The following is a 24653-nucleotide window of genomic DNA, read 5'->3' as shown; positions in this document are numbered from 1 at the left end:
AAGGGAAGGGAAGGGAAGGGAAGGGAAGGGAAGGGAAGGGAAGGGAAGGGAAGGGAAGGGAAGGGAAGGGAAGGGAAGGGAAGGGAAGGGAAGGGAAGGGAAGGGAAGGGAAGGGAAGGGAAGGGAAGGGAAGGGAAGGGAAGGGAAGGGAAGGGAAGGGAAGGGAAGGGAAGGGAAGGGAAGGGAAGGGAAGGGAAGGGAAGGGAAGGGAAGGGAAGGGAAGCCCGCCGCGCCCATCCCCGGCTCCTCGCCGCGGCCCTCGGTGCGCAGGCGCCGGCTCCCCGTCGCTGGGGGGCGGGGCCGCGCAGGCGCAGCGCCCGTAAGAGCCGCGCCGCGCCTCCGCCTTTCCTCTCTCCCGGCTCCAAGATGGCGGAGTACGACCTGACCACCAGGATCGCGCACTTCTTGGACCGGCACTTGGTCTTCCCGCTGCTGGAATTCCTCTCTGTCAAGGAGGTGCGTGTTTCTCCTGAGCCTGAGGAAGCCGGCTGCGGGAGCGGGAAAGTGGCAGGCCGTGCTGCCAGCTGCCGGTGCTTCCCGCGGGCCGGGGTGCGCCGCGGCCGGGGCTTCCTCCCGCGGGCCGGGGCGCTGCGCGGGCCGGGCGCGGCCTGTGGGGGTTCGGAGCCTCCGCAGGAGGAGATCGAGGCTCCTGTGCCGCGTGAGTCGAGGGGTGAAGCGTGTGGGGCTGCCCGGGAAAGGACGAGCAGGGAGCAAAGCCGAGAGGAGGCCTGAGGGAGCCGCTCCTTGATCACGCCGCGCAGCTCCTCGGCCCCTCGCTTGCGAGGCAGCACCAACTTCCTACACTTTTTCCTCCCTCGGATTTAGTGTAGTGTCTTTCTCTCACCTATATGCGGAGAAAGGAGAAGTCAAAGCTCTCGCTTGCAGCCGCAGCCCCACGGCGTGGGACACCCTCGATAGCCCCGCGGCTCTTGGTGCTCGGGCCGTCCCTCAGCGCTCTGTGGGGTTACGCCAATGATACTAATTTTCTTTTGAAACCCGTGTCATTCCGAGTTTATGTTGGAAGCAAATATAAGTCCTTTCTGGAATTATCCCTTGTTGGTCTTCTTATGTATATTTTTAAGTTATACTGTTACACAGTCATGCTGGGGGTATCTCAGACGAGTGCTTCAGATACTTTTGAATAAACTCTCATCAATCTAAACTATTTTAAAGTGGGAGAAGAATGTGTAAAGTTATATAAGTTTTGAATTTAAAGTAGGTCTTATTTTTAGCCTTCAGAAAGGAACTGATGAACCACACTCGTGCATTGAGACAACTTGACCTAGGAAGCTATCAGGTCTAGCATGTGGGGTTTGCTTAATGTCTGTCATCTTGGGGGCATTTTTATGGGAGCTGAAGTTAATTAAATAGTTTATTTTGTGGTGTTAGTTTTGAACAGCACAATGTTCATAGCTGAATTGATCTACAGATTCTATATCTGCAATGTGGTGAGTTGTAATACAGCTCTTGTGCAAATATGTTTTTGAGGAATATACTGGGTTTGGCCCTCGCCTACATCTTCAACATCTAACAGCAGTTTGTAGCTCACTGATAAAATATGGAGTGTGAACTTTAGAAAACAATTTGAAAAGTTTTAAAGTACACTATTTGATTACATACTCTAAATTTGTTTTTACGCTATAGACCAAGCAACATATTTTAGATTAATCTGCACTACAATTAAATTGTGAGTTTAATCTTGTGCATCTTTTCTGAAATTCACTTTAGATAATTTAACTAGTCCTCACTGTTCAGTATTTTATTTTGTGGAAAGTATTCAGTACTTTGAAAGAAAGGTATGGTTAAAGTTTTTTTTTATTTTTTTAATTTGTATGTAATTTTGTAATAGGAATTACTATTCTTGTTAAGGGACTAGTAATATTTACTTGACTTCTAATTAGCTTTTGAAGTACCTGCTTTCGTAGATAGCAGGAAATATTTAGTATTTTGTCAAGACTGTAAATGCAGAGAGGCTTTATAGAAAGTACTCTTAATTATAGAGCAGTGAAATTTGATACTTAAAACAATTCAAAACAGTCCATAAACTGTGCTATAAAAGTAATACATAATATGAATTGAAACTCCTCAACACTATTCAGATGACTCTGTTAATAATGCCTGTTTCAGATATACAATGAAAAAGAACTGCTCCAAGGAAAACTGGATCTCCTTAGTGATACCAACATGGTGGATTTTGCTATGGATGTGTACAAAAATCTTTATTCCGATGAAATTCCTCATGGTAAGCTGCTCATTTAGATGTAAATCTTGTTTTTCAAGCTTTATGTCGAAAATAATAAATAACTAGTGGTAATTGCTTGTTGCATTCAAAAACTTTGGCATTGCCAAAAGGATATGCAATACTTGAGGCGAGCAGAATGCCCTAATCCTGGGAAGTTTGGGTTTGTTGGCGTGTCAGGAACTTGACCTTTGAGTGACCTCTTAAGTATTTCAATGCTGATTTGGTGATTTCAAGAATTTTAAAGGTGTTGTGCTGCAACTAATGGAGTTGCAGTAGCTTTTCATCTGTCAAACACTTGAACAATGATTTGGTGACTTTAAAGCATCCAGTATGTTATGATTAGAGTTGCATTGTAAGTAATTCCATTGATTTCTCTGTCTGCGGCTGATTTTTAGGTCTTGAGAGAGAAAGATTTTTTTTGAAAGTGTGTGTTTTCCTCAGTTTTGGCAATATAAGACTTGCTGCTTCTCTAGGAGAAAATATATTTAAGCTTATAATGAAGGTGATGTCTTACTATCTTATCCATGATTTTGATAACTACTCTGTTTCCTACTTTAATTTCTATCATTTTGAGGAACATTTGGAAATGGGGAGAATATAGATTATATATCTTTATCTAATTTCCATTCTTCATGGGTGTTTTGATTTTAAGTTTTCTCCCAGTTCTTTTTTTTAATGGGTTGGGTGTTTAATTTTGTTCTATTCTTCCTGACCTAGTCTTCCAATATCCACTGTCTTCCTATTTTTCCACCTTTTTTCCATGTTGGTGAATTCCTCATCTTTTTCATAGCTATTGGGGCTACAGTCTATTTTGCTGCATCTTAGGAGTAAGAGACTTGGGTGCTGCTGCATTCTTCCTCTAGGTCTTGCTCTTTTCAGGCTCTTGAAGCTGCAGAGATGGCCACTCGCCTCTTTGGGAGAAGAGAATTGATAGGCTTATGGACTTGGGAGTCAATGTTTTGACCAAGTCTGTGCTAGTGTTAGGTGGCTGTTATAATGGGCATGAGTGCCAGCACTGTTATAGCCATGTGTACTGTGACACATGGGACTTTAACATGTAATGGAAACCAGAGGGTTTCACTTCTGTAACTAAAGAAACAGTTGTGGTAATAGCTTTACCTTTAGGTTACTTAGCAGTTCTGCTGATTAAAAAAGTCAGGCTGTATCAAGGCTATAACAAAAATCACAGAGCTGAATAGGTATTCCTCTTTCTTTGCCTGCTTCAGCCTTTTTAAACTGTTGAATATTACTGTTATCAGTAATAATTAAGGAGTAAAATACTAAAGAAGTAAACAATACAAGAAATAGTAATTTTAGCAGACTTCCACAAAATAACTACTCCAGATGTCTTCAGAATTGTGATTATATCCAGTTAGTAAAGCAGATTACCTTAGAGTATAACTTCATAAGGTCACAGCTGCAAGAAAGTTGAATGAACTTGCTGACTTGGAGACCTCTTCCTTCGTCAAAAACCAGCAATTTCCACACTTGTGTGAAAAGAGTATAAGAAAAACTACCTTTCAAGGTTTTACATCATCAGTTTGGCAGGTTTTTTTGGGTTTTTTTTTTTTCGTGTTTTTTTTTTTTTTTTTTTTTTATAATGACTTACTGTTGTTTGATGTGTGGCTTTTATTCAGTTAACATAAGCAGAGCTAGTTCTTTGACACATTGTTCAGGGTGCTTGCTTGCACAGCTTCCTGTGCAAAGACCTTAATTTCTGAGATCTTTCTGGTATGTGTATCGTCTTGTATCAATGCTTATCAGAATGTGTGTGTGGACCGGTGGTTACTTGTGGAGCTGCTGGCATCGTTAGAAGTTTACACTACCCTTTTTAAGACTTCACTATTTAAAGTACTCAAAGCTAAGTTCACTTACACAGTTATAATTGGAAATATCCCTGCATGAATTAGAGTTCCTTTTGTCTTGTCTTCCATGAGATTGACTTACAATTGCACACCCAGGAGATGTCACAGGAAAACATTTTTGTATTCATAGTAAGTCAACTGAATGTTTTTTCTTTCATCTGTTTCTTCTTCCTCTTTTATAATCTCAAGAGTCAACTGAAGGTGGAGATAATTTCTCCTTATTGGAACACTTCCTGTCAGGCAAGTTGTTCTCATATTTAGGTTGGGTCACCATTATGGTGTTAGCCACCTTGGATGTCCTGTTCAAATGCCTGTGTAGTCAAATCATTAAAGAAATGTTGACTCTGTTCACTGTGGCATTGAGTGTTCTGGTGTGTGGCTCACCTTCAGAGTTTCCTGCATTTATCTCCTGGGATTTAGTCTTGGCTTCTCTGATTCTGTGTGTTTCACATAGCCAATGTCAGGGTGATTTTTTGCATATTTTTTAAAAATATATACACTTTTCTAAATTTTAAGTCTTCATTTTATTGCGTTGCTGTCACTTGGTGAGGAATTTGGGGTCTGTGAAAACAATCACCCTAAAACTCTTAGTTGAATTTCCTAACAGTTTTTCATCAAGGGCTTAATGTTTCCATTAAGCACACAGTGTTCAAAATCATAATTTTGCAGGTTGAGCTGCTTGAAATTTTTCCTGTTCATTTTTAGTTAAGTATGCTCTAAATGTTCTTTCAGAACCTGATCATCAGTCAGAAGAAAATCTATCCTTGTGTATCATTGGATTATTTCCTTTTTTGTGAGTTTATTTGGATTAAGTGAACTTAGTTAAAGGTTGCTTCTCCCTTAGTGGAAACCTGAAGATACCTCGTGTAATACAGACTTTGCTCCAGCTGTACCTGCTCTCTGGTGGCCTCCACACAGGAAAAAGAGCCAAATGTTAGAAGTTTTTACTAAGTTACAGAATTGTTATACACAGCTGGATTTGAGGCTTGACTGAGAGGACAGGTCACGTAGGAATTGCAAAGATGTGTTGAAGTGTCAGCACCATGTAATTACAGGTTGGTTCATGTAAAAACTTACAGCATTATATTAAAGTATTTTTGTTTGTGTTCAGCTTTGCGTGAGAAAAGAACAACTGTTGTTGCACAGCTGAAGCAGCTTCAAGCTGAAACAGAACCTATTGTCAAGATGTTTGAGGATCCAGAGACTACGAGGCAAATGCAGTCCACTAGGTAATTTCTAATGTAATTTGTTGGGTGGCTTATTGGTACCTCTCAAGTGCTGCTGCTGAGAATGCTTTCTGTGTAGTAACTGCAAGAAAGACATTTTTATTGTCATACAGTATTTAAGTAGGGCTTGTGGTCAGGTAAGTGAAATTGCTGGACGCAGTTTGCTCTTTTCAGTGCTTTTCCCTGTTGTGCAAAAAACGTCTATTGTTTTTAATGTTCCTGAATCAGCTTGGTACACATGACAGTCATCATCCAGTACAGTCCAATCACAGATGATTTTTTGGCTTTGATTTGGTTTAGGGTTTTTTGAGGGAAAATACAGGCTGAAACAGTTAATTTTCTCTTCTGCCTTCCAAAAAAGGTTATGGAGTGTCATATTAGTCTGGGAGGCCTGGTGGATGAGCATTCTTTCATCCTCGGAGCACATATTTCTTCATGGTGTTCTTTGCTTTTCCCACTTACTCTCTCTACCTCCAAACTGTTCCAACTTGTTGGTGTCAGGTTGTGTTCATGTCTTTTTAAGATGCATCCAATTTCTTTTAAATTTTCTTATGGGAGTAATTAAAGTAGAATGAGTTTGTCTGCATGTTGTATCTAAGGTCTGTCAGAATTTCACCGTGGTTAAGCTTGAATTGGGCTCTGTAAGAAAGAATTCAGCTGTAGTCACTGAGGAGTAACTGCACCTTCAGCAGAGAGGTGGGCAGGTATTTGCTTGGCATAAATTCCTCCTTGTTTCCTTTAGATAGGAATCACTGTTACTGCTGTTGTGTGTCTAGCAAACTGGAATAATAATTGGATCTCTTCTTCAGCCTTACCTGCCCTAAAATTTTAAAATGGAGCATAGTGTATCCGATAGGGAACCTATGGCTTAACTTGAATTTGAAGATTGTACTTGGGTTTATTGATGGCAAGCTGTGTGCATCCACTGATACTGTAACATTAGGAAGGCTGTAAAGTTACTTTTGGAATTTGTTAGAAAAGTATTGAATGTAGAATATCTTTTTTCTAGTCTGCAGAAATCTTCTGTATGAATATATGTTTTTTTTGTGAACAAACTCCCTGAAGAAACTCCCTTGGGTCCCCCAAGGGAGAAGGACTTGATTAGAATTTACTCTGTTTCAAATACATGTTATCATCCTTTTTTTTTTTCCCTTGCCTCTGTTTTTTGTTCACTCTTTGCATTGTTTTCAGAATTGATTATAGATCAATTTAGATTTTGGTCAGTGCAGCAATTGTGAGGTGCAGTGTATTATGTCTCAATGCGCACACGAAACAGATGTCAGTAGGACTCATGAAATCCGCTGGATTTACAGCATGTCAGGAGAAGTTTGTTTTCCATCCTGATACCACCAGAAAGTACTTGAATTTCTGTTGTAAAACTATTGTTAACTAAGTAAGCTGCCTTTGCATCTGATTTCAGAATGGATGTTCATGTCAGATAATTACATAAAGAAAAAGGGATTGCATTTGTTTATGACTTGTGGTAATGCAAAGCCAGGAGTCACTTGCTTTTGTTGGTATAGCTTTGAAAGTCTTAGTTACTGTGGCAGTTGAGCATGTCTTAAAGAAAAGTCTTTCTCCATAACTATTCAAATCTAATTGAACATACAGAGGTCTTATCAAATTCTTGCTTTACCTTTAGCCAGTTTTTAAAATAATAATTAGCTTAGAAAAATGTTACTAAAATACCAGCATTTTGAGGGAAATATGCTCTGTTACTTATTTTGATTCACAAAAGTTGGTCAATCGTACGTACCTCACATTGGAAATGCCTTGTTTGGGAGCAAGAGATACAATACAGTCAATTTGACTTGCCTAATGCGGTAGAATATTAGGCCTGGTCTGTGATTTGTGTTTGTAAAATATGTGGCAGCTTCACAGCTCAGAAGTTCTAGTTTTGGTTTATTGGCTCAGGGATAGTTCTAATCCAGATTATTTGGGTTAGATAGTGATAGGTAGAATTGGGCTGACGTATGTCCCATCTGTCTAGACCTGAGCAGTGTGCTATAGATAGTAGAAACAAGTTTTGATTCTTTCGGTAATTTCTGCTGGTGATTTTGGGTCTGTATCACATTCAGATATTATTGGGAGTTTAAATCGTGACTTTTGATCCATGATGACACTGTTTGGAATATCCACCTCAGGGAGATAATGAGTAGCAGGCAGAAGTTCTTTTAAGAATAAGCCAAAACATTTAACTTCTCTAAGCAACTGTTGGAGGATGTTGACAAACTCACATCTTTTCAGTCAGTTGATTCCAGAGTAAATGGGGAAATACTCCCTTGCATATAATTTTTAAAGTATCTTTGTCTCAGGGAATTTACAGCTTGCCTCCTGGAAGCTCTTTGATCTAGGTGATACTGCTTGTTCTTTTAGTCTTAATGTTAAATAAAAAACAGTCTTCAGAGATGTGATCACATGATCATAGATATTTAGAACTTAATAGTATGATTATGGTTTTATGGTTCTGTATTCTCCACATGTTCACTGTAGTAGAGATATTCTTGTGACCCACTCTCAGTGCTAGCAGTAGGATAAGTTTCCTTCCTACTCCTGTTTACTTTAGTCTTTGCCATTTTTTCCCATCTCCTGTTAAAATCAAGGTTGTCTAGGGTAACTGCTCTGAAATTGTACCATGAGAGTGGGAAGAGCTCAAATCCAAAATTTAACTTTCATACTGAAAGCTAAGGATGCTATTGAATTTAAAACAACTTTCCACTTTCTTAACTGTAGTTATTATTGCAGGTGGCATTCATTACTTAAAATTAGAATGATTTTGAAACTACGTGACACAGTAATAGGTGACTGCAGCTGCTTTTGAACAAGTGGAAGAATTTTACTTTAAATTTGTGCTCAGTTTTTTGTGTTTTACCTTTAAAATTTTGTTCCATTGTGCAGTGTTGCATGGTGGCTATCAATTTATTTTGTAAAAACAGAGCTTTCTATCTTTTTATTATAGAGATGGTCGGATGCTGTTTGACTATTTAGCTGAGAAGCACGGGGTAAGTGTTGTAGCTGCTGGAATTCAGTTCTAAGTATGTCTACCCAACCTCCCTCACAACTGACAGCGTTTTGACCACGTGTGGCCTAGCATTTTGCTCTGTCCCTTGTCAATGTAGCTAGTAGGCAGAATTCCTAATACTAACATATTTAAGCCCTTGAAGTTTTCATTTTTATACAAACAAAAAATAAGCTGAGACTTAATGCTGGCTGCACCTGTGTAACTTAGGTGTGCTTTACTTTGAAATGCAAGATTTCACCATTCTCTGGTATTGGTCTTAACTTCCATTCCATGGCATGCATTGAGAATATAATAGTTTTCTGTTGTTGTTTCTTATGTTCAATGTCTTTTGAAAAGCTACAGATTTCAAATCTTACTCCACTATTAAAGTCAGCTTGTGGCTGTTTTTTTTCCTAGGGAAAAAAATAAAAAAGCTTTTATTGTATTCCTTTTCAGTTTAGGCAGGAGTACCTAGATACACTCTACAGGTATGCAAAATTCCAGTATGAATGTGGTAACTACTCAGGAGCTGCAGAATATCTCTACTTCTTTAGAGTTCTGGTAAGTTTTGATTGGTTGTTGGTTTGGGGGTTAGTTTTTTTGTTTGTTTATTTGGTATAATTTTCAATAAAATATTTAAACCAGTAAATTGTCTATATTCCTTCCTAGCATCCAATACTTTATAGATTTTTGAGGCAATTACTGTATGCCAAAGTTTACAGTAATGGTTAATAATCATTACTATGGTTCAGCAATTCCATTATTTTCAAGTATGTCTTGTAGCATTTAATTATTTAATACCATTAAGTGAATACTTGTTTTTAAGAATACTTGATTTTGTGCACAGATGTAGTCAACAGCAGTGAAAAGCTTGCAGGTAGGTTGAATGTAATTGCCGGTAATGGTGAACTGCCAGCTTCTTATCTGAACTGTCATCTGTCCTCTCTTGAATTCTGTGATGGATTTAAGAGTATAAGTCATCTCCCTATGAAATGTAGACAGCTCAGATGATAAAAGTAGAACCAGATCCATCATCTCTGAAGCAGCTCTTTTCATCTTGTAATTTATATCATTTGTTACTGGTGGGAGTGAAGTTTGAGAATAATGATTTGATGTCTTGTAAGAATCTCAGCACAGTAAATTTATTGTTGTTGGTCAGTAAATGTGCTGCTTTACTAACAAATAGAAATTTAAGGTAACTGCTTTAAAATCCAGATAATGTAGCTGGAACAGCTGCAGTACCTAAAAGCAGTTATTGTGAATAGCTACCTCAAGTTAAGTGATTTGGAACCAGCACATAATGTGAACCTTCTCAACTCAGTATATACTAAACTGGCACCTGGATTTCCTGGCAGAGCTCATAAGTCAGTATCTCATAGATTTGTGCAGTGATTGCTGAAAACGTGCTGTTTGTACCTTGCTGCATTTTCCTTGCTAGTTTGTATTCCCATCTAAAAGTAAACTCTCTGAAATACTCTTAGAGTAAACTACAAAAATTTCTGTAATTGACTGTAATTAAAGAAGAAAAATTGGAAAATGTATCTTTAATCAGAACAGGGCTTTATGTAGGAATGAGTTGAATTATTAGTCTAAATCTTGATGCTAAAGCTGACTTTCAGTGTTCTAGGTTCTTTTGATGTGCCAACAGGGGAAGTGAAGGTTGCATATATAGGTTTGTGGGCAACTGTCCTTAATTCTTCATCACTTTTTTTTCTGGGCATAGCCCAGAAAAACATATGTTCTTGTGTGTTCAGTTACCTCAAAAAATGAAGTACTGATTTTGTGTTGATAATAGCTTAGTATAAAACTTCTGCTACTAATTCTGATGGGAGAAGATTTGTTTAAAAGCCTTGTGTGATGAAACATAGTCTGTGAAAGAACTATTGTAACCAGTCTGAGAACAGAATTTGACATTGGCATAGTGCAGCTCATTCCTGTGTAAAACTAACGCAGCTTGACCTTAGGACTACCCTTCCAGGAATCAGGTTCATTGCTGCCAAGTTGCAGTTCCACTGGACGTTGCTGTAACAAGTACACTTCTGGGCAAGGCATTAGCAGGAAGAGTTTGAAATGCTAGCTTTTTGAAGGTGGTTACCTACTATTATGAGTTCTTTAGGAACCTGCCTTGTAATAACTGTGTTTTACTAGTTTAGAAGCATTTTTTTTTATGGTGGAACAAAAAAAACCCAAAATAAATTCGGAACCAGTGTGTCATCTGGTGCTCAGCCATTTTAGATTTTTTTCTTTTAACTTATACTGTAGCAGCATGGATCTTTGTCTTTCTTTGACAGGATTTCTTAGTTTCTGTGTAAGAAATTTTACTTCTGTTTTTTTTTTTTTTTTCTGTGTCTAAACTTTTTCTGAAAAAAAAAAAACAACTTAATTTGGAAAGTTAGGACTATGCAAAATTGATATCTTGTAAATGAAAATTACTGCCAGAAAACACCATTTGTAATTTTTAAAGTACAAAACACTAAGAGTGTGACTTTGTTGCTGTTGTTGAATGTAGGTTCCAGCAACAGACAGAAATGCTTTGAGTTCTCTTTGGGGAAAACTGGCATCTGAAATCCTGATGCAGAATTGGGATGCAGCCATGGAAGATCTCACAAGACTAAAGGAGACAATAGATAATAATGTAAGTAAAATCTTGGACATCTTAGCAAGGTGAGAGGTTAGAGGTGCTAGTACTCAAGTTTTATTATAAATCACTTGCAGTTCTGTTTAGGAGTAGGTTACCACCTTTTCACTTGATACTTTCTTATTGGCAGTGGGAGAGTCAAACGATGCTCGTGAAGAAATAATGAAATATTCTTTTTCAAATTGCTGGCCTCTTAACACTTTAGGTTCTCATATATATTTTCAGATATATTTCCAATAAACAAAAAAATCTGAAGGATGTGTTTGAGGGCAAGGTATCACTGTGTGAAACTGCTGTTTAAATTTCAGATACCTGTACTATTCATTTTCTGGAAAGAATAACATGCATGTGAATAAACCATATTATCTGATGTAAACAGTGCTTTATGACAGAAATTGCAATCAGCTTGTATTTGGAAACAGTTTTCAGCTAATTCAGCTGTTTTAACAAAACCCTCCTGAGTTTTCAGTACCAAGAACTTAAAGGGAAGAGTGGGGCTGCAGTAATAATTCAGAGCAACTAATTAGATTAGGGACCTCTCCTCTTTGCTTGTGGAGCTTCAGTGGCCATATCAGATGTGAGAGATGAAAGATGTTCTCTCTCATGAACCGGAGTCTTGAGAAAATAGGTTTTTTTCTGTCCCCCAGTTGTTCTTTGTCTATGTGGCAGATATTTAGTGTTAACATTTTTTTTTCTGTAATTTTGTTTTCTTTATGATTCTGTATGGTTATAATAGACTATTTGACTTGTTTGTTAAACTCGCAAGGTTTTTTTAGGATTGAATCAGAGCAGTTTGTTGTCATGCTCTTCAGAAGGAGGATTACTTACCATGTCAGTTCATCCTCAATTGTTGTTTTGCAGTTTGTTTGAAGTGCTGTTGGAATTTGGAGCTAATATGGGTACTTGGAGCTGAACCCTTGTTTGTCCATTATCAGTGGGTTTAAATAATGACTTTTTTTGGCCAAAGATGATTATAGAGTTTCATTGTCTGAGGGTCTATGGCAAAAGAAAAGATCTTGTGTGAATTTAGAAAGGAAGTAAAACGGAAAAGGTGAAAAAGCCAAGTAATTCCGAATTAAGAAGGGAAGTAACTTAGGTTGGTATGGTGGTCTTGGAGAGCTAAAATCTCTGCTCTTACCATAAATGCAAATTTCAGGAAACAGTTTGGAATATTATATTAGAAAATTTATCTTGCTTATTACTTTCAGTAGATTTATCATTGAGATGACAAAAATGCAGGAGGTCAAACTCAGCCTGACAGTGATGACAGTTACAAAGAGGTGATACGAAATCACAAAATTTTGGGCAATTACAGGTTTCTATGGATTAGTATTCAAGTAAACTTTGTGTTGTGTTTGACTTGAACCAATGTTACATTTTTCTCTTAGTCTGTCAGCTCTCCACTGCAGTCTCTTCAGCAAAGAACATGGCTCATTCACTGGTCTTTGTTCGTGTTTTTTAATCATCCTAAAGGGAGAGATAACATCATTGACCTTTTTCTCTATCAGCCACAGTAAGTTGTTGTACCATCTGGGGGGGGTCTTTAGACCAAATTGAAGGCAAATGATAAATATGAAAGCTTGCTGAGCTTAGGGCTGCAGGGTGATGGTATTGTTCTATTCTGATTGTAGAAACCTATTTTAAAAGATTCTTGGGAAATCCCAGACTAAAAATGAAAATTGAAACACTGTATCTGTTTGTGAGAGGATTGACTTACATGTAGATCTAGCAGTCTTTGTTGCTGTCCTTTGGATGCTCTCTGATAGCTTGATACCTTTCTTATGTTGTGGCACCCAAAACTGCACCCAGTACCAAGGTGAGGCACTGGTGCACCCAGTGCAGAGCAGAACAGGACAATCCCCTGCCTTGCCCAGCTGGTGATTCTGTGCCTGATGTCCAAGACACAGTTGGCCTTCCTGCCTGCCAGGACACGTTGTGGCTCACATTCAGCTTGCTGTTGACAGGACCCCCAGATCCCTTTCTGCATTCCAGCCTCTGATTCCCCAGTCTGTACATAGATCCAGTGTTGCTCAGTTCCAGATGCAGAATCTGACATTTGCCCTTGTTATGCTTAATACAGTTGGTGATTGTCTGGCCCTCTGACTTCTTTGTCAGGATCTCTCTGCAGGGCCTCTCTGCCTTTGAGGAGTTAACAGCTCCTCCAATTTTAGTGTCATCAGCAAACTTCAGTATACCTTTGAGTTCTGAATCTTACCTATGTTTTTTTCTTTCTAGGTATCTCAATGCAATTCAGACGATGTGCCCACATATCCTCAGGTATTTGACTACTGCAGTCATAACAAATAAGGATGTTCGTAAACGTAGACAAGTGCTGAAAGATCTAGTCAAGGTTATTCAGCAGGTAAGGACTGCAGTATCTGATACTTTTTGCCTCTTTTTTAAGGAGACTTCATAACGTTCTTCTAGTAATATATCTGGGTTAGGATTTGAGGTATTTTGATACTTGTTTTTTGTCAGTGAAAGTTTTTACTGAAATAAAATGCATATCGGTCAGTGGGAGGATGAAGGAATTTTTTTTCTCCTTTCATGTACACATATATGCAGTAGAGTATGCACGCACTTCTTTCTACATTATTAAATGCTGAAAATTCAGTGAGATGTGAAATGGCTTTGGATCTGATTCTTCTTTTTCAACTATCTGTATAGTGAATTCTTGTATATATAAGGGTCCTTTCTTACATTTCAAGACCACTGAATTGTGTGTGTAGATTTAAATTCACGTGCATTCTCTTGGAAATGGTTCTGTTGTCAAAGTTGCATGAGCATGGAGATACAGAGAAGAGCAATAGAAGAGTTGCTTGGTAGCAATCAAGTGGGGGTTATGGCCCAGATTTTTACCCGAAATCAGCAAGCCACTTGTATACAAACCAACGTGCTTCAAACACTTGATAGTGTTGTGAGTAACATTATATCTGTGTGTGTATGTATATAAATGTGACAGTACCATTATTATAGGCTGGCAATCAATTTTAATCACTTCAGGCATTTGGGAAACTACCTGTGCAAAGCACAGACAATGGGAAGATCACATTTTAACTATAACTTAATCTATTTTTAAGCATTAATGTTCACAAAAAGTAGCATAAGCAATAAATCAGTGGTAAGTGTTATGACTCAGCTTTTATCTAAAATTTGATTGTAACACTGAGCTTCTAATATAATATGAATTTCTAATACTTGAAGTAAGTAACATGTTATAACTTTGTGCTTTTGTGTAATAATGTGCACCATTAGGATACTCCTTTTGAAAATGCCAACTTGGGCCTTGGTTTTGAAATCGCCTATCAGTTTTCTTAGTACTCTCTACTCTGTATGATTCAGGATATTAAATGATCATGTGATAGAGGTTTTAGAGATATGAAATAAGTTGTGGTGCTGCTTCAGTAGCAGTAAAAGACTGTACTTGCAACATCTTTGCAAGTATTGAACTGATAAGTAAGCAGTTTGAGTGATGCTCATTCTAAGACCATTCTGCAAATAGTGGTTTACAAGTGGAATTCTGATGTGAAAAGCATGTATAAAACCGAATTTTAAATAATGAGATTGTAAATACAGTTCTTTGGGGAAGGAAAACTAACTGATTGGTAGAGAAAAATATGTCTCTTAGGAATTCCCTTAATTTGTTGATTTTACTATATGGTAAAGCAGATACTGATACATACTGACTTGAGCTGTCTTAAAATATGCATTAGGAACACTTAAGGGGATGTTTGTTACATCTGAATTTACACAATTGTATATAGATGTAGCATTGTCTCTGCCTGGTATTTGAGAAAGTTGAGTAACTTCTGTAATGCCAAAATAAACTGAAGTAGCTCGTATATAGAAAGTAGCATTTTTGTTAGCTATGTTGTCTATGAAAATCAAATAATCATTCCGTTTAAAGTATGAAGGATTTGTTGTTGGAGTCATCTTTGAAATCAGAATTTAGGAAGACTATTCTGTCTTATTTTATGAAATTGGGAGATTTGATACAGAGACTGCTCTAGTCTCGATGATTTCCTAACCCAAAGATTGCATCATTAAATGCTGAAGGTGAAACTACATCTCTGGTTGTTTTTACCAGACTATTGGGAGGAGGTATGTTTATGTAGCTTTTATAGGAGGAATTTGGAAGTTCAGCTTTTTTCTAAGGTGATATATGGGCTTGTTTCCACTATGAATTTTTTTTTAAGACTATAAGGAATCCTTGAGCTGCCACATGGTCTTGATTTCTGATGTTGTTCCTAATTTTTTTTTTCTTTTTTTTTTGATAGGAGTCCTACACATACAGGGACCCTATCACAGAATTTGTGGAATGCTTGTACGTTAACTTTGATTTTGATGGAGCGCAGAAGAAGCTGAGAGAGTGTGAAACAGTAAGACTTAAAATATTTATAAGACTGCTTTTCCATTAAGTAAAGACCTCTAAAATTCACTATGAACTGCTCATTTGTTTGAAGTGGTGTTTGATTACATTGCCAGTGTTTTCTGATAAACTGAAGTTCATGGTTGGGTGGTGTTGGGTTTTATGATAACTCATTTTGTAGCACTTACATGTGACTTACTGTTCAGGATATAGCTTTAATTTTATAATAATGTTATATTTAAGAAGTTCTAGAAGAAGAAGCAAATAGGTAATCATGCATTTGGCTGAGCTTCAGGTTTTCCATTAAAGTCTGAAAAATGCTTGAAGAAAAGCTCAGATTTGCCTTTTGTTGTGAAAGATGAGTGGAGAGTCAAATTTTAGGGCAGCAGTAGAGTTTGACCTTCAGTAGAGTTACAACCTTGCTCTCTTCTTGAGTCAGACCTCACTGATCATGTTAGCATGCAATTTAAATTTAGCAAGATGCTGAACAATGAAACAGTGAAAAATATTGTTCATCTATTGCTTTTTTGCCACTTCTTTGAAGATAGCAATACTGTTTTTAGGTATACTGTGGGCTGCTCTTAGTTATTGGCAGTGTCTGCCAGTAAATTTCTACTCACACATTTGCTCTCATGTTCCCTTTCTGCTTACACTGGCAGGTGCTTGTGAATGATTTCTTCTTAGTGGCGTGCCTTGAGGACTTCATTGAGAATGCCCGTCTCTTTATATTTGAGACTTTCTGTCGCATCCATCAGTGCATCAGCATTGGGTAAGAGAATGTCTTCATTCCTCAGTTCAGAAAATCAGTCATGGGGGGCAGTTTCACAAACAGTGCGAACTTCAAGAAGCATTCAGTTGTCAAGGAAAATCCTCACTGACATCTCATTTGCCTAGTATTCTTTCTAGTTTTAGAACTCTGATGTGATGTACTTGAATTATATTTCAGAGTTTAATTATTCTATTTAACTTCAAAGCAACCTCTCCACCACCCCTAGCCCCCCCCAAACAAGCAGTACTTTCAAGCTAAAACCACTATGGTTTTAAGTGAGATCTCTGCTGGATTTAATGCAAACTTTCACACCCGCTGTCACCAAAGTCCTGATGACAGTACCTCATTTGGGCCTCAATTCCACATGTTGAGGTAGAGTGTTAATATTAAGTAAATACAAACTGAATACAATAATTGTTTAAATTTATTTTTATTTGGTAGATACAGATACCCATGTCTGTCTCATAGGTATGTTCTTTGAAATGTATTAAATCACATTCCCTTTTTCATTAATTAACTAGAAAACAATGGATTTTATTCCCTGTGATGTGAAGTGATTCAGCTGTAAGAATTGTTACTAGCAAATATGTCTGTTGTTTATTCAGATTTATTTTATAAATTCAGGCTTTTCAAATGGATCAGCCCTGATGCCTCAGATATATATATTAAAAAAAAAAAAACTAATGGGAAGATACTATGTATGCTTGAGATCTCTTTCCACATGGCCTTTGCCCACATTTCCCATATTTGTACATGCTTAAATTAAAAAGGAAAAAGTGAAGTGAAAAACCCTGAATTCTGTAAAATTCTGTAAAAAAACTCATTGATAGAGAGCAGTGTAGAGATCCTTGAGACAGGAGAAATGAAGGTTGTTGAATCGGTCAAGTTCAATGGAGTCTTGTTACTAGCTTGTATCCAGAGCAAATGTGTGCATCTAATCCTCTGAGGAAAGGATTTAACACTGCCCGATTTCAAAGGAAAGGCTTTGAGAGAAAAGTGCCTTAATATTGCAAATTTCTTAGAAGGATTGCTTTTTTTATGGATAGGTGTAGTTGGAAAAAGGACTGATTCTTACTTGCTTACATTTGTCTTCATTGCCTTTAGGAAATTTTTATCCTTCATATCAGCTAAAAATATTCAGTGCTTTGATGTGAAAGGCAAACAGTGAATTTGAGCATTTTAGTCGGCTGTGGTGTGTTTGGCTTAAGCATAGAGTCCTAATAGGAAATGGAACTACATGCTGTGAGCAGAGCTTTTCTATACTTAATATTTGTTTAAGAGGGCTAATGCTTTGTCTAAAATGACTTTAAGCAGAATGCTGCATGCTTAGGCATAAAGGGGGTTTGAATAAGTATTTGGAAAAAAAAACTCCATACATATAGTGCTATTAAGGATGAGTTTCTGGGGAATATAAAGCCCAATAATGCCTTGTTCTTTCTTACAAATTCTTTCTCGTGGTGTGAATATTGCACATATTCAAGCACAAGTTTTCAATGAAACTAGATGTTTAAGCTTTTTTAACTAGAGACTAAATGTCTTTCTAAGAAGTCTCCTCTTACCTCTTAGTCTCCCCTAGAGACTAGATGTCTTTCTAAGAAGTCTCGTCTTTGCTCCAGCCAATGAGCAAAGACTGCACTAAAAATTTTTCAAGTCTTGTATCAAAAGATATGGATAAACTGTGGGCAACATACCCATGATTCATTATGGCAAAAATAACAAGCTTTATCAAATTTTGTGGTAGGTAATTGCCATTTATTTAGTGTTTATTACTTAATAGTTATTTTTTTTTGTGCTGTGTGTGATACTTCAACTTTAGATATGATAAAAAATACTGTAGTTGGCTGTCCTTGTTATGTATGAGTGATACCTGAATATAGGTAGCAGTGTCCTTTCTTTATAAGCATTATAATGTGTTCTGAGGCAACTGATAGATTTGGACTTGAGACATTACCTCAGAGTAACATGGATATTTCTACCACATACCCCTAAGTTAATTGCACATGGAGACAATTGTCAATAATGAGGTGGTTCTCAGTAGGTCATTGTGTTTTCAATTATGGATATGAGCCTTAAATTTTTTTGCAAGCTGTAACAACCATTATATTTGGGCTGATTAAATTAGGTATGTAAGTATTTCTTGGTGTATTTCAGTGTTGCTTTTGAAGGAATTGGCCAGTAATTGAGTAACAGATGAAGCTAATTCTGTTTTAGTTAGTTTGATATTCCTGTATTTAATTGGAGAGCTGAATATGCTTCTTTCTTCCTTTGTACTGCACATACAAGAAAACTTTATATAAGATGGGCTTGTCATATATGAGCATGTGGGGAATTCACTAAATGAAATGAAATTTCAGTAAATGAAAACTTAAATAACACTAGCCTGGCATGACCCAAATAAGTGAATTTCCTTATAAAACTGGAGGGCAGAAATTATTTTAAAAATTACTTTTGCCACTGTTTTGGTGAAATTGCCATTTGAAATTGACTGTAACGTGAAATGGTAGACTATTCTTTAAATTTTAATAGTATTTCATTATAATTGACTTATTTTTTATTGAATTATATAAGGAAGCTTTGTAAACAGTGGTAACCTATAATACAACTTCTGTTCCATCCTTTCCTTAATATTTATGGTATTAATATGTATTTGTCAATCTAAATGTGTCACTATTACTTCAGCTGTCAAACTTGTATGAGGCAAAGCTGTATTTTATATCTTGAGAGTTTTAAATACATGTTTTGACTGTGGTAGGAGGATGGTGGTGTTTGTTACAGAATTGTAATCAGGATAGATCTTCCATGTGTTTGCTCTGGAAGGATAGAGAATAACTTTTTGGCCATGTGTGTTACTTTACCAGGAAAATACCTCTATGTTTTACATCCATGCAGTTTAGGTGGTCCTGGCTGCTTCAGTGTAGGCTGCTGCAAGGAGGCTTTAAAAGGGAATCCAGTTGCCACAAGTGCTGGAGGAAGGTTGTCTATTGTGTCAAAGATGCGTTAAAGTTCTAGGTTTTTTAATAGATTTATTCTTTGTTCACTAAAAGATAGTTGCTACCTGATAATGTCAGTTATTTTATACTAAAATTTAAAATCTGTGTAAGTCTCAAAGCTACCAGGTGAGATAAAACAGATTTTACATCCTTTTTACACTGTCATTTTCATTCTGTGATTTTTAAGTTTTCCAGATACATGTTCAGGAAAATAATACTTGTGTAGTATTACTTCTGTTGTGTTGCTACATATATACTGTATGTTTGTTCAAAAAACACTTTTTATTTGAAAAAAAGCACTTCTGAAGCAGCTAAGCTAGTAAACTGTAGATGTAATAGGACACGGTAGAATAATTTGCTAGTAACGTATGCAAAATACTTCATAGTTTCTGGCTTGGAATGATTCTCTAGAAATCTGTGCCCTCTTCCCCTCAAATTACACGAGGACTTTGTTAGGGAAAAAGGAAAGTGTAGGTGGTGTAGATCGGAAGTCCTCTGGTTTAATCCTGTAAACCCAATTCCAGCTCTGAGCAGGTCCCACAGTAGTATTCCATTATGCTGCTTAGTCAGGAATCCGCGAATAAATCCTCCTATCTCCAGGAACGGAGGTTCCACACTGTAATCCCAAAGATTGCTTAATCCCCACTGTAGTTGCAGTGGCCTTTCTTGTGGAAGGGAATTTACTTTATCTACATCGTACTAAGGTTTCTAAAAGAGAAATGTGAGAATTGTACCCACCCCTATGAACTTCCAGTTTAAAATTTCTTTTGTTTCAAGTCAAATGCTTAACATCACTGATTGGGGGTAATAAAATTATTGTACTTTTTTCGTGTTTAAAGTATCTCATGTTCTGTCCAGATGACTGATAATTCCACAAAAATTTCCATCCTTAATGTCTTCTGCTCTCTTCTGCCTTTACAGTTGCTCATTCAAACTCAGATTAAAAGGTGTGCTGGAACAGTAGCAGTTGGGGTTGGGTTTTACTTCCCCTTACTTTGCCAAGTTCAAACACTTTTTACCCATTTGTTATCTTATTTTGCTTGACTCAGTGTAAATTCAGTATTTTAGGTTACTTAGGTTTTTTTTTTTTCTACTCGATGTTTATCTGTGGAAAAAAATGGAATTTGCTTTTATAGTTGGGAGAAAGGTAAGAGATCAAGACCATATAGGAGAGACAACTGTAAAAAGAAGTGTATGTAGAAGTCCAGTCAGGTAGACGACCTAACAATTGATAGTTTATAAGCTATGTACTTGATGGAAATCATCATCAAGAAGAAAACCACTTTTTCAGGTAAAGAAAAAGCTGTTTAGGCAAGATTTTTTGAAATGGTGAGAAACTGACCTCTTGTGCAACTCAGTGTAGCCAGCTGCCTTTTTAGTCATGTCCGTAGCCCTTACCTCATGTTTGTTTCCTTAGTCTGCCAGCTGATGGAAGAATGAGCGTTACTAATGCCCTGTATGAGCCAACTGCCAGCAGGCAGCTAAAGGAGTTAGCTGCAAAGCCACAGGAAGCACCATTAGGAGGAATTATTCCTGGACAGGGGTGCTTGTTTCATTACGAGTTTTCCTTTCTCTTTCTCCCCCACCTTCCTTCCTTGAAGTTGCAAGTTTAACACAGTGTATCTGTCATATCTTCTATACCAAGCTCTGTCTAATGGGCCTTGTTCCTGAACTTTGGAGTGAAGCTTTCTTGCTAAACATTTTTTTTGGACCAGTTAATTTATACTTTCTTGACTGCTGATTGAATTTAAGTAAGAAAAAAAACAGTTTGGTTGATTTTTTTTTTTTTTTTTAATTATAGGGGTGGTGGTCTTATGTTAATAGTCAAATTACTTAAATGACAATTTTTCCAAGAACATTTGTGTAGACAAGGTTTAATAGGAACATAAGAAAATAGTGCAGGTTAAGATTTAAAGGCAATATGGTGTAGTTCAGAATGAGTAAGTATACACTTCAGGAGATGTATTTCTTATTTGCAATGGGGGTGGGCGATGTGCAGGAGAGCATGTATGTAATTTTAAAAGTCGTTTCAGTCAAATTAAAGTAAGCGTCCCAGCTGTGCAATACTTATTGAATCTTGGACTGTGCCATATTTTGTATTGGTTTGACTTGTGCTCCATAGTCCCTCTTTACGTTTACCAATATCAGAGAGATTTTTTTTTTTTTTTTTGCCATTTAATAAGCTGTTTTTCTTTTAGTATGTTGGCAGATAAACTGAATATGACTCCTGAAGAAGCGGAAAGATGGATTGTCAATCTAATCCGAAATGCACGGTTGGATGCCAAACTGGATTCAAAGCTGGTAAGACTGTAACGTAAAATCGTGGAATGGTTTTTGTTGAAGGACCTTTAAGACTGTCTAGTTACAACCCCCCTGCAGGGACACCTCCCACTGTACCAGGTTGCTCAGAGCCTCATCCGGCCAGCCCTTGAGCACTTCTAAGGGTGGAACACCCACAGTTTTTCTGGACAACCTGTTCCACCCTCATAGTAATCCAATCTAAACCTTCTCTTTTATTTTAAAGCCAGATGGATCCAAGTGAATTTGTTGAGTTTTTCATTAAATTTCTTTTACTTCATGGGCAAAGAAAAACAATAGAAATAAAACTTCCTGATCCTGGATAAAATGTAGTAGATTTCATTTATTGTGTTTTGTGCTTGTCTGTAAGATCTCTGAAAGTTCTGAAAGCAAAGTATTACATTAAAGATCCTTGCATGCTGAGAATTGTTAAATTTTTTCTGTCTGTGCTGTGTTTTAGGGCCATGTAGTCATGGGCAACAATGCAGTCTCGCCTTATCAACAAGTAATTGAAAAGACCAAAAGCCTGTCTTTTCGTAGTCAAATGTTGGCTATGAACATTGAGAAGAAACTGAATCAGAGTGGTAGATCTGAGGTCGGTATAAGTTTTGTTTTTCTGAGTTCTTGCTGTCTTTTTTAAGAGATAAATTTAAGTATAATGCTAACTTATGCCTTATTTCACCAGATGTGCCTACTCCTAGTTCTAATACTAAGAATTACTTTGGAAAAGACTTTGTCATGAAAATTAGACAGTGGTTCTTGCTTTCTTTTAGCCTTTTTCTTAATCATTAGATTTTATTCTCTTGTATAACTGTTTCTGTCATTTGCTGCTCTGCTTCCTTTAAATGGTCTCCTTCACCACCAGGAAAGAGCAGATTTTGAAGTGTGTCACTTATGAAAGTAGTTACAATACTTTTTCCAGTGACTTGTATTCAAAAGTATTGTAGTTGCATATGTGGTTTTGAAAGGAGAATGAATGGTGCTTAAGTTTGGAACATGGAGGAGGAATTGAGCAAAACCCTAACTGTTAAACCTGTTAAGTGAAATTCTAGAAAATGTAATTAAGTCATTGAAAGGTTTAAGTAGAATTACTGAAAATGAGAAAATTGGTAAGATCATCTGGTTTTTCTTTCCTCCACATTACAATATAGGAAGCTCTGTGAGGGACAACAGCCCTGTAATGGGATGGCTCTGAGGCCCAACTATACATCTTTAAAACAAACAAAAATTTCAGAACAAACCACACAGTAAAAGAGCTTAAACATTAAAAGTTTAATTGCACTTCCTCAGTGCTTGGCTGAAATACTGGTGGAAATTGGACAGGATGTGGTTCACTAGTTTATTCTGTTAATGGGAAGTAGTATGAAACTTGTGTCATTACTTTCTTTTAAAAATATAGCTGAAAAATTAATCCTGTATGTATATCTGGATCTTCTAGAACTTCTCCTTTTTGAAGCTACTAGCTTGGAGGACTCAGCTGTACAAGTCAATTACAGTGTGTGTATCTGGTATATCAACACTTGGCTTTAATCTTACAGGGTATCCTTCATTATTAACAACATTCCCACTGTTTATATTAATGTGTTATAAATTTCAGTAAGTCTTAGGTAATACAGTAATTTCTTCTAATCTTTATTCATTTTTTAGGCACCCAACTGGGCTACTCAAGACTCTGGATTCTATTGAAACACTTCTACAGTGGGGACAAATCTGTTTATTTGACTAAAAAGCACATAAATATGTAACCTTTTTGAGAAAAGTAATTATGTGTTAAAGCTTACGTTTTCGGAATAAAATTGGCTACTTTTATCAGTCTTTGTGTGTTTGATTTAAATAGATTCTTATGTTTTATAAGGACTTCTAAACATCATGGTATTCTACAACATTTTTGATCACATTTTGCAAAATTTAGGATGCCAGTTGTATTAGGTCTGTTTGTACCAAAGGATGCATTTGCTTTCAGGGCTGTCTGAGTTTAGAAGAGGGGATTTATAGATTTTTATTACCTATTGCAGATGTTGCATGTTAAGAAAATTAATGTGTGGAACAAACAAATAGACCATATTTGAACATAAGGTCAAGCCAAAATCATCTTCTGTGCTTCCATATTGTTGTCTGTTACAGGAGAAGCATGGGAGAGCGAAGGCGCTTGTAACCAGTATCTTCTGTGAAACCTAACATAGCCTACGTGTAGAATAATCTGAGTAGACTTCTTGTGTTCATGCTTCAGAATTTTTCTTGTTTGAAATCACATTTTTCATCTTGCCCTGTGTTATTGGAGTATTTTTGGTTGGGAGGGAGGATTACAAAATGCCTGACAGGTGAGCTGCATATGGTTTAAAGCTTTCATTCTGAAATTTGAAGTTCTTAAGAAGAGTGATGCAAACACTAGAAAACTCTTGTTCAGACTGTTGGATTTTGGAGGGTGTTTGTAAGTTTCTGCTTACTCTCTGAATTATGTGTTGTCTGGGAAAGGAGAAACAGTTTAGTGATGTGCAGCCTTAATGCTAAGACCAGTTTTTACTGTTGTATTTCTCAGTAGATTCACAATAAGACAAGTCTTCAAGCTGTATGGAGACAGGATCAGTGGCAATGGACACAAATTAAAACATGGGAAAATTCCATGTTAGATTTAAGTGGGAATAACAATATTTTTAGCATTATTGCCTAGCATTATTACCTAGAAGATCATCAGGGACTAGTAGCAGTCACACATAAATTTGGATTTACTAAGGGCCTCAGCACACTTGCAGACCTAAACCTGCTTTGAGGGCGGAGTTGAAATCTGGCCTTCAAAGGTCCCTTCCTTGGCTGAGCAACTGGAATTTAAGAAGTTGTAGCAATAAGCAGTTAAAAGTAGATTGCTGCTGGTCTGTAACCATGGTTCAAGAAAGCTGTTCTGTAGAACAAGGATTCACTTAATGTATAACATTGGTTCCTAGGATGGGGATGAAGGGTTCTGAAACACAGCTGAAGTTAACAAGTTGCTTTTAGAGAGCAGTTTCCTAAGGCTGAGCATTGCTCTATGCCAAGTTCCTTATTCCCCAAGTTTTCTGTCAAGGGATGGATTAAATTGCAATCTGTAGATTCACTCTATATTGTTACAGGCCCAAAGCAGTCACTTTGGAACAATCCAGATTGTGTAATAGCCCTGTTCCCTGTGAACACAATCATAGAAGTGCAGTTGTGTAATAATTAAAGAATTTTTAAATGAGATAAAGTAGGAATGTTTCTTTGTAAACAGCAGGGAAAGGG

At 37.1% G+C, this 24653-nt stretch overlaps 1 protein-coding gene across 1 annotated transcript; it reads left to right on the top strand.

Annotated features, from left to right (window-relative positions):
- The first annotated feature begins 294 nt into the window (after positions 1–294).
- EIF3E (eukaryotic translation initiation factor 3 subunit E) lies at positions 295–23210 on the top strand. The gene is made up of 13 exons (XM_030266576.4): positions 295–456; positions 2128–2242; positions 5219–5336; positions 8293–8335; positions 8791–8895; positions 10844–10969; positions 12361–12485; positions 13208–13334; positions 15250–15351; positions 16001–16110; positions 21299–21401; positions 21859–21993; positions 23046–23210. Exons 1-13 carry the CDS (start codon positions 367–369, stop codon positions 23082–23084), a joined length of 1338 nt encoding a protein of 445 aa, XP_030122436.1. The 5' UTR covers positions 295–366; the 3' UTR covers positions 23085–23210.
- Positions 23211–24653: the final 1443 nt, after the last annotated feature.

The sequence above is a fragment of the Taeniopygia guttata genome, chromosome 2 (genome assembly GCF_048771995.1).
Source record: "Taeniopygia guttata chromosome 2, bTaeGut7.mat, whole genome shotgun sequence".
Classification (NCBI taxonomy): domain Eukaryota; kingdom Metazoa; phylum Chordata; class Aves; order Passeriformes; family Estrildidae; genus Taeniopygia; species Taeniopygia guttata.
The sequence above is the reverse complement of the archived record's forward strand: the minus strand, read 5'-3'. Positions and strand labels throughout refer to the sequence as shown.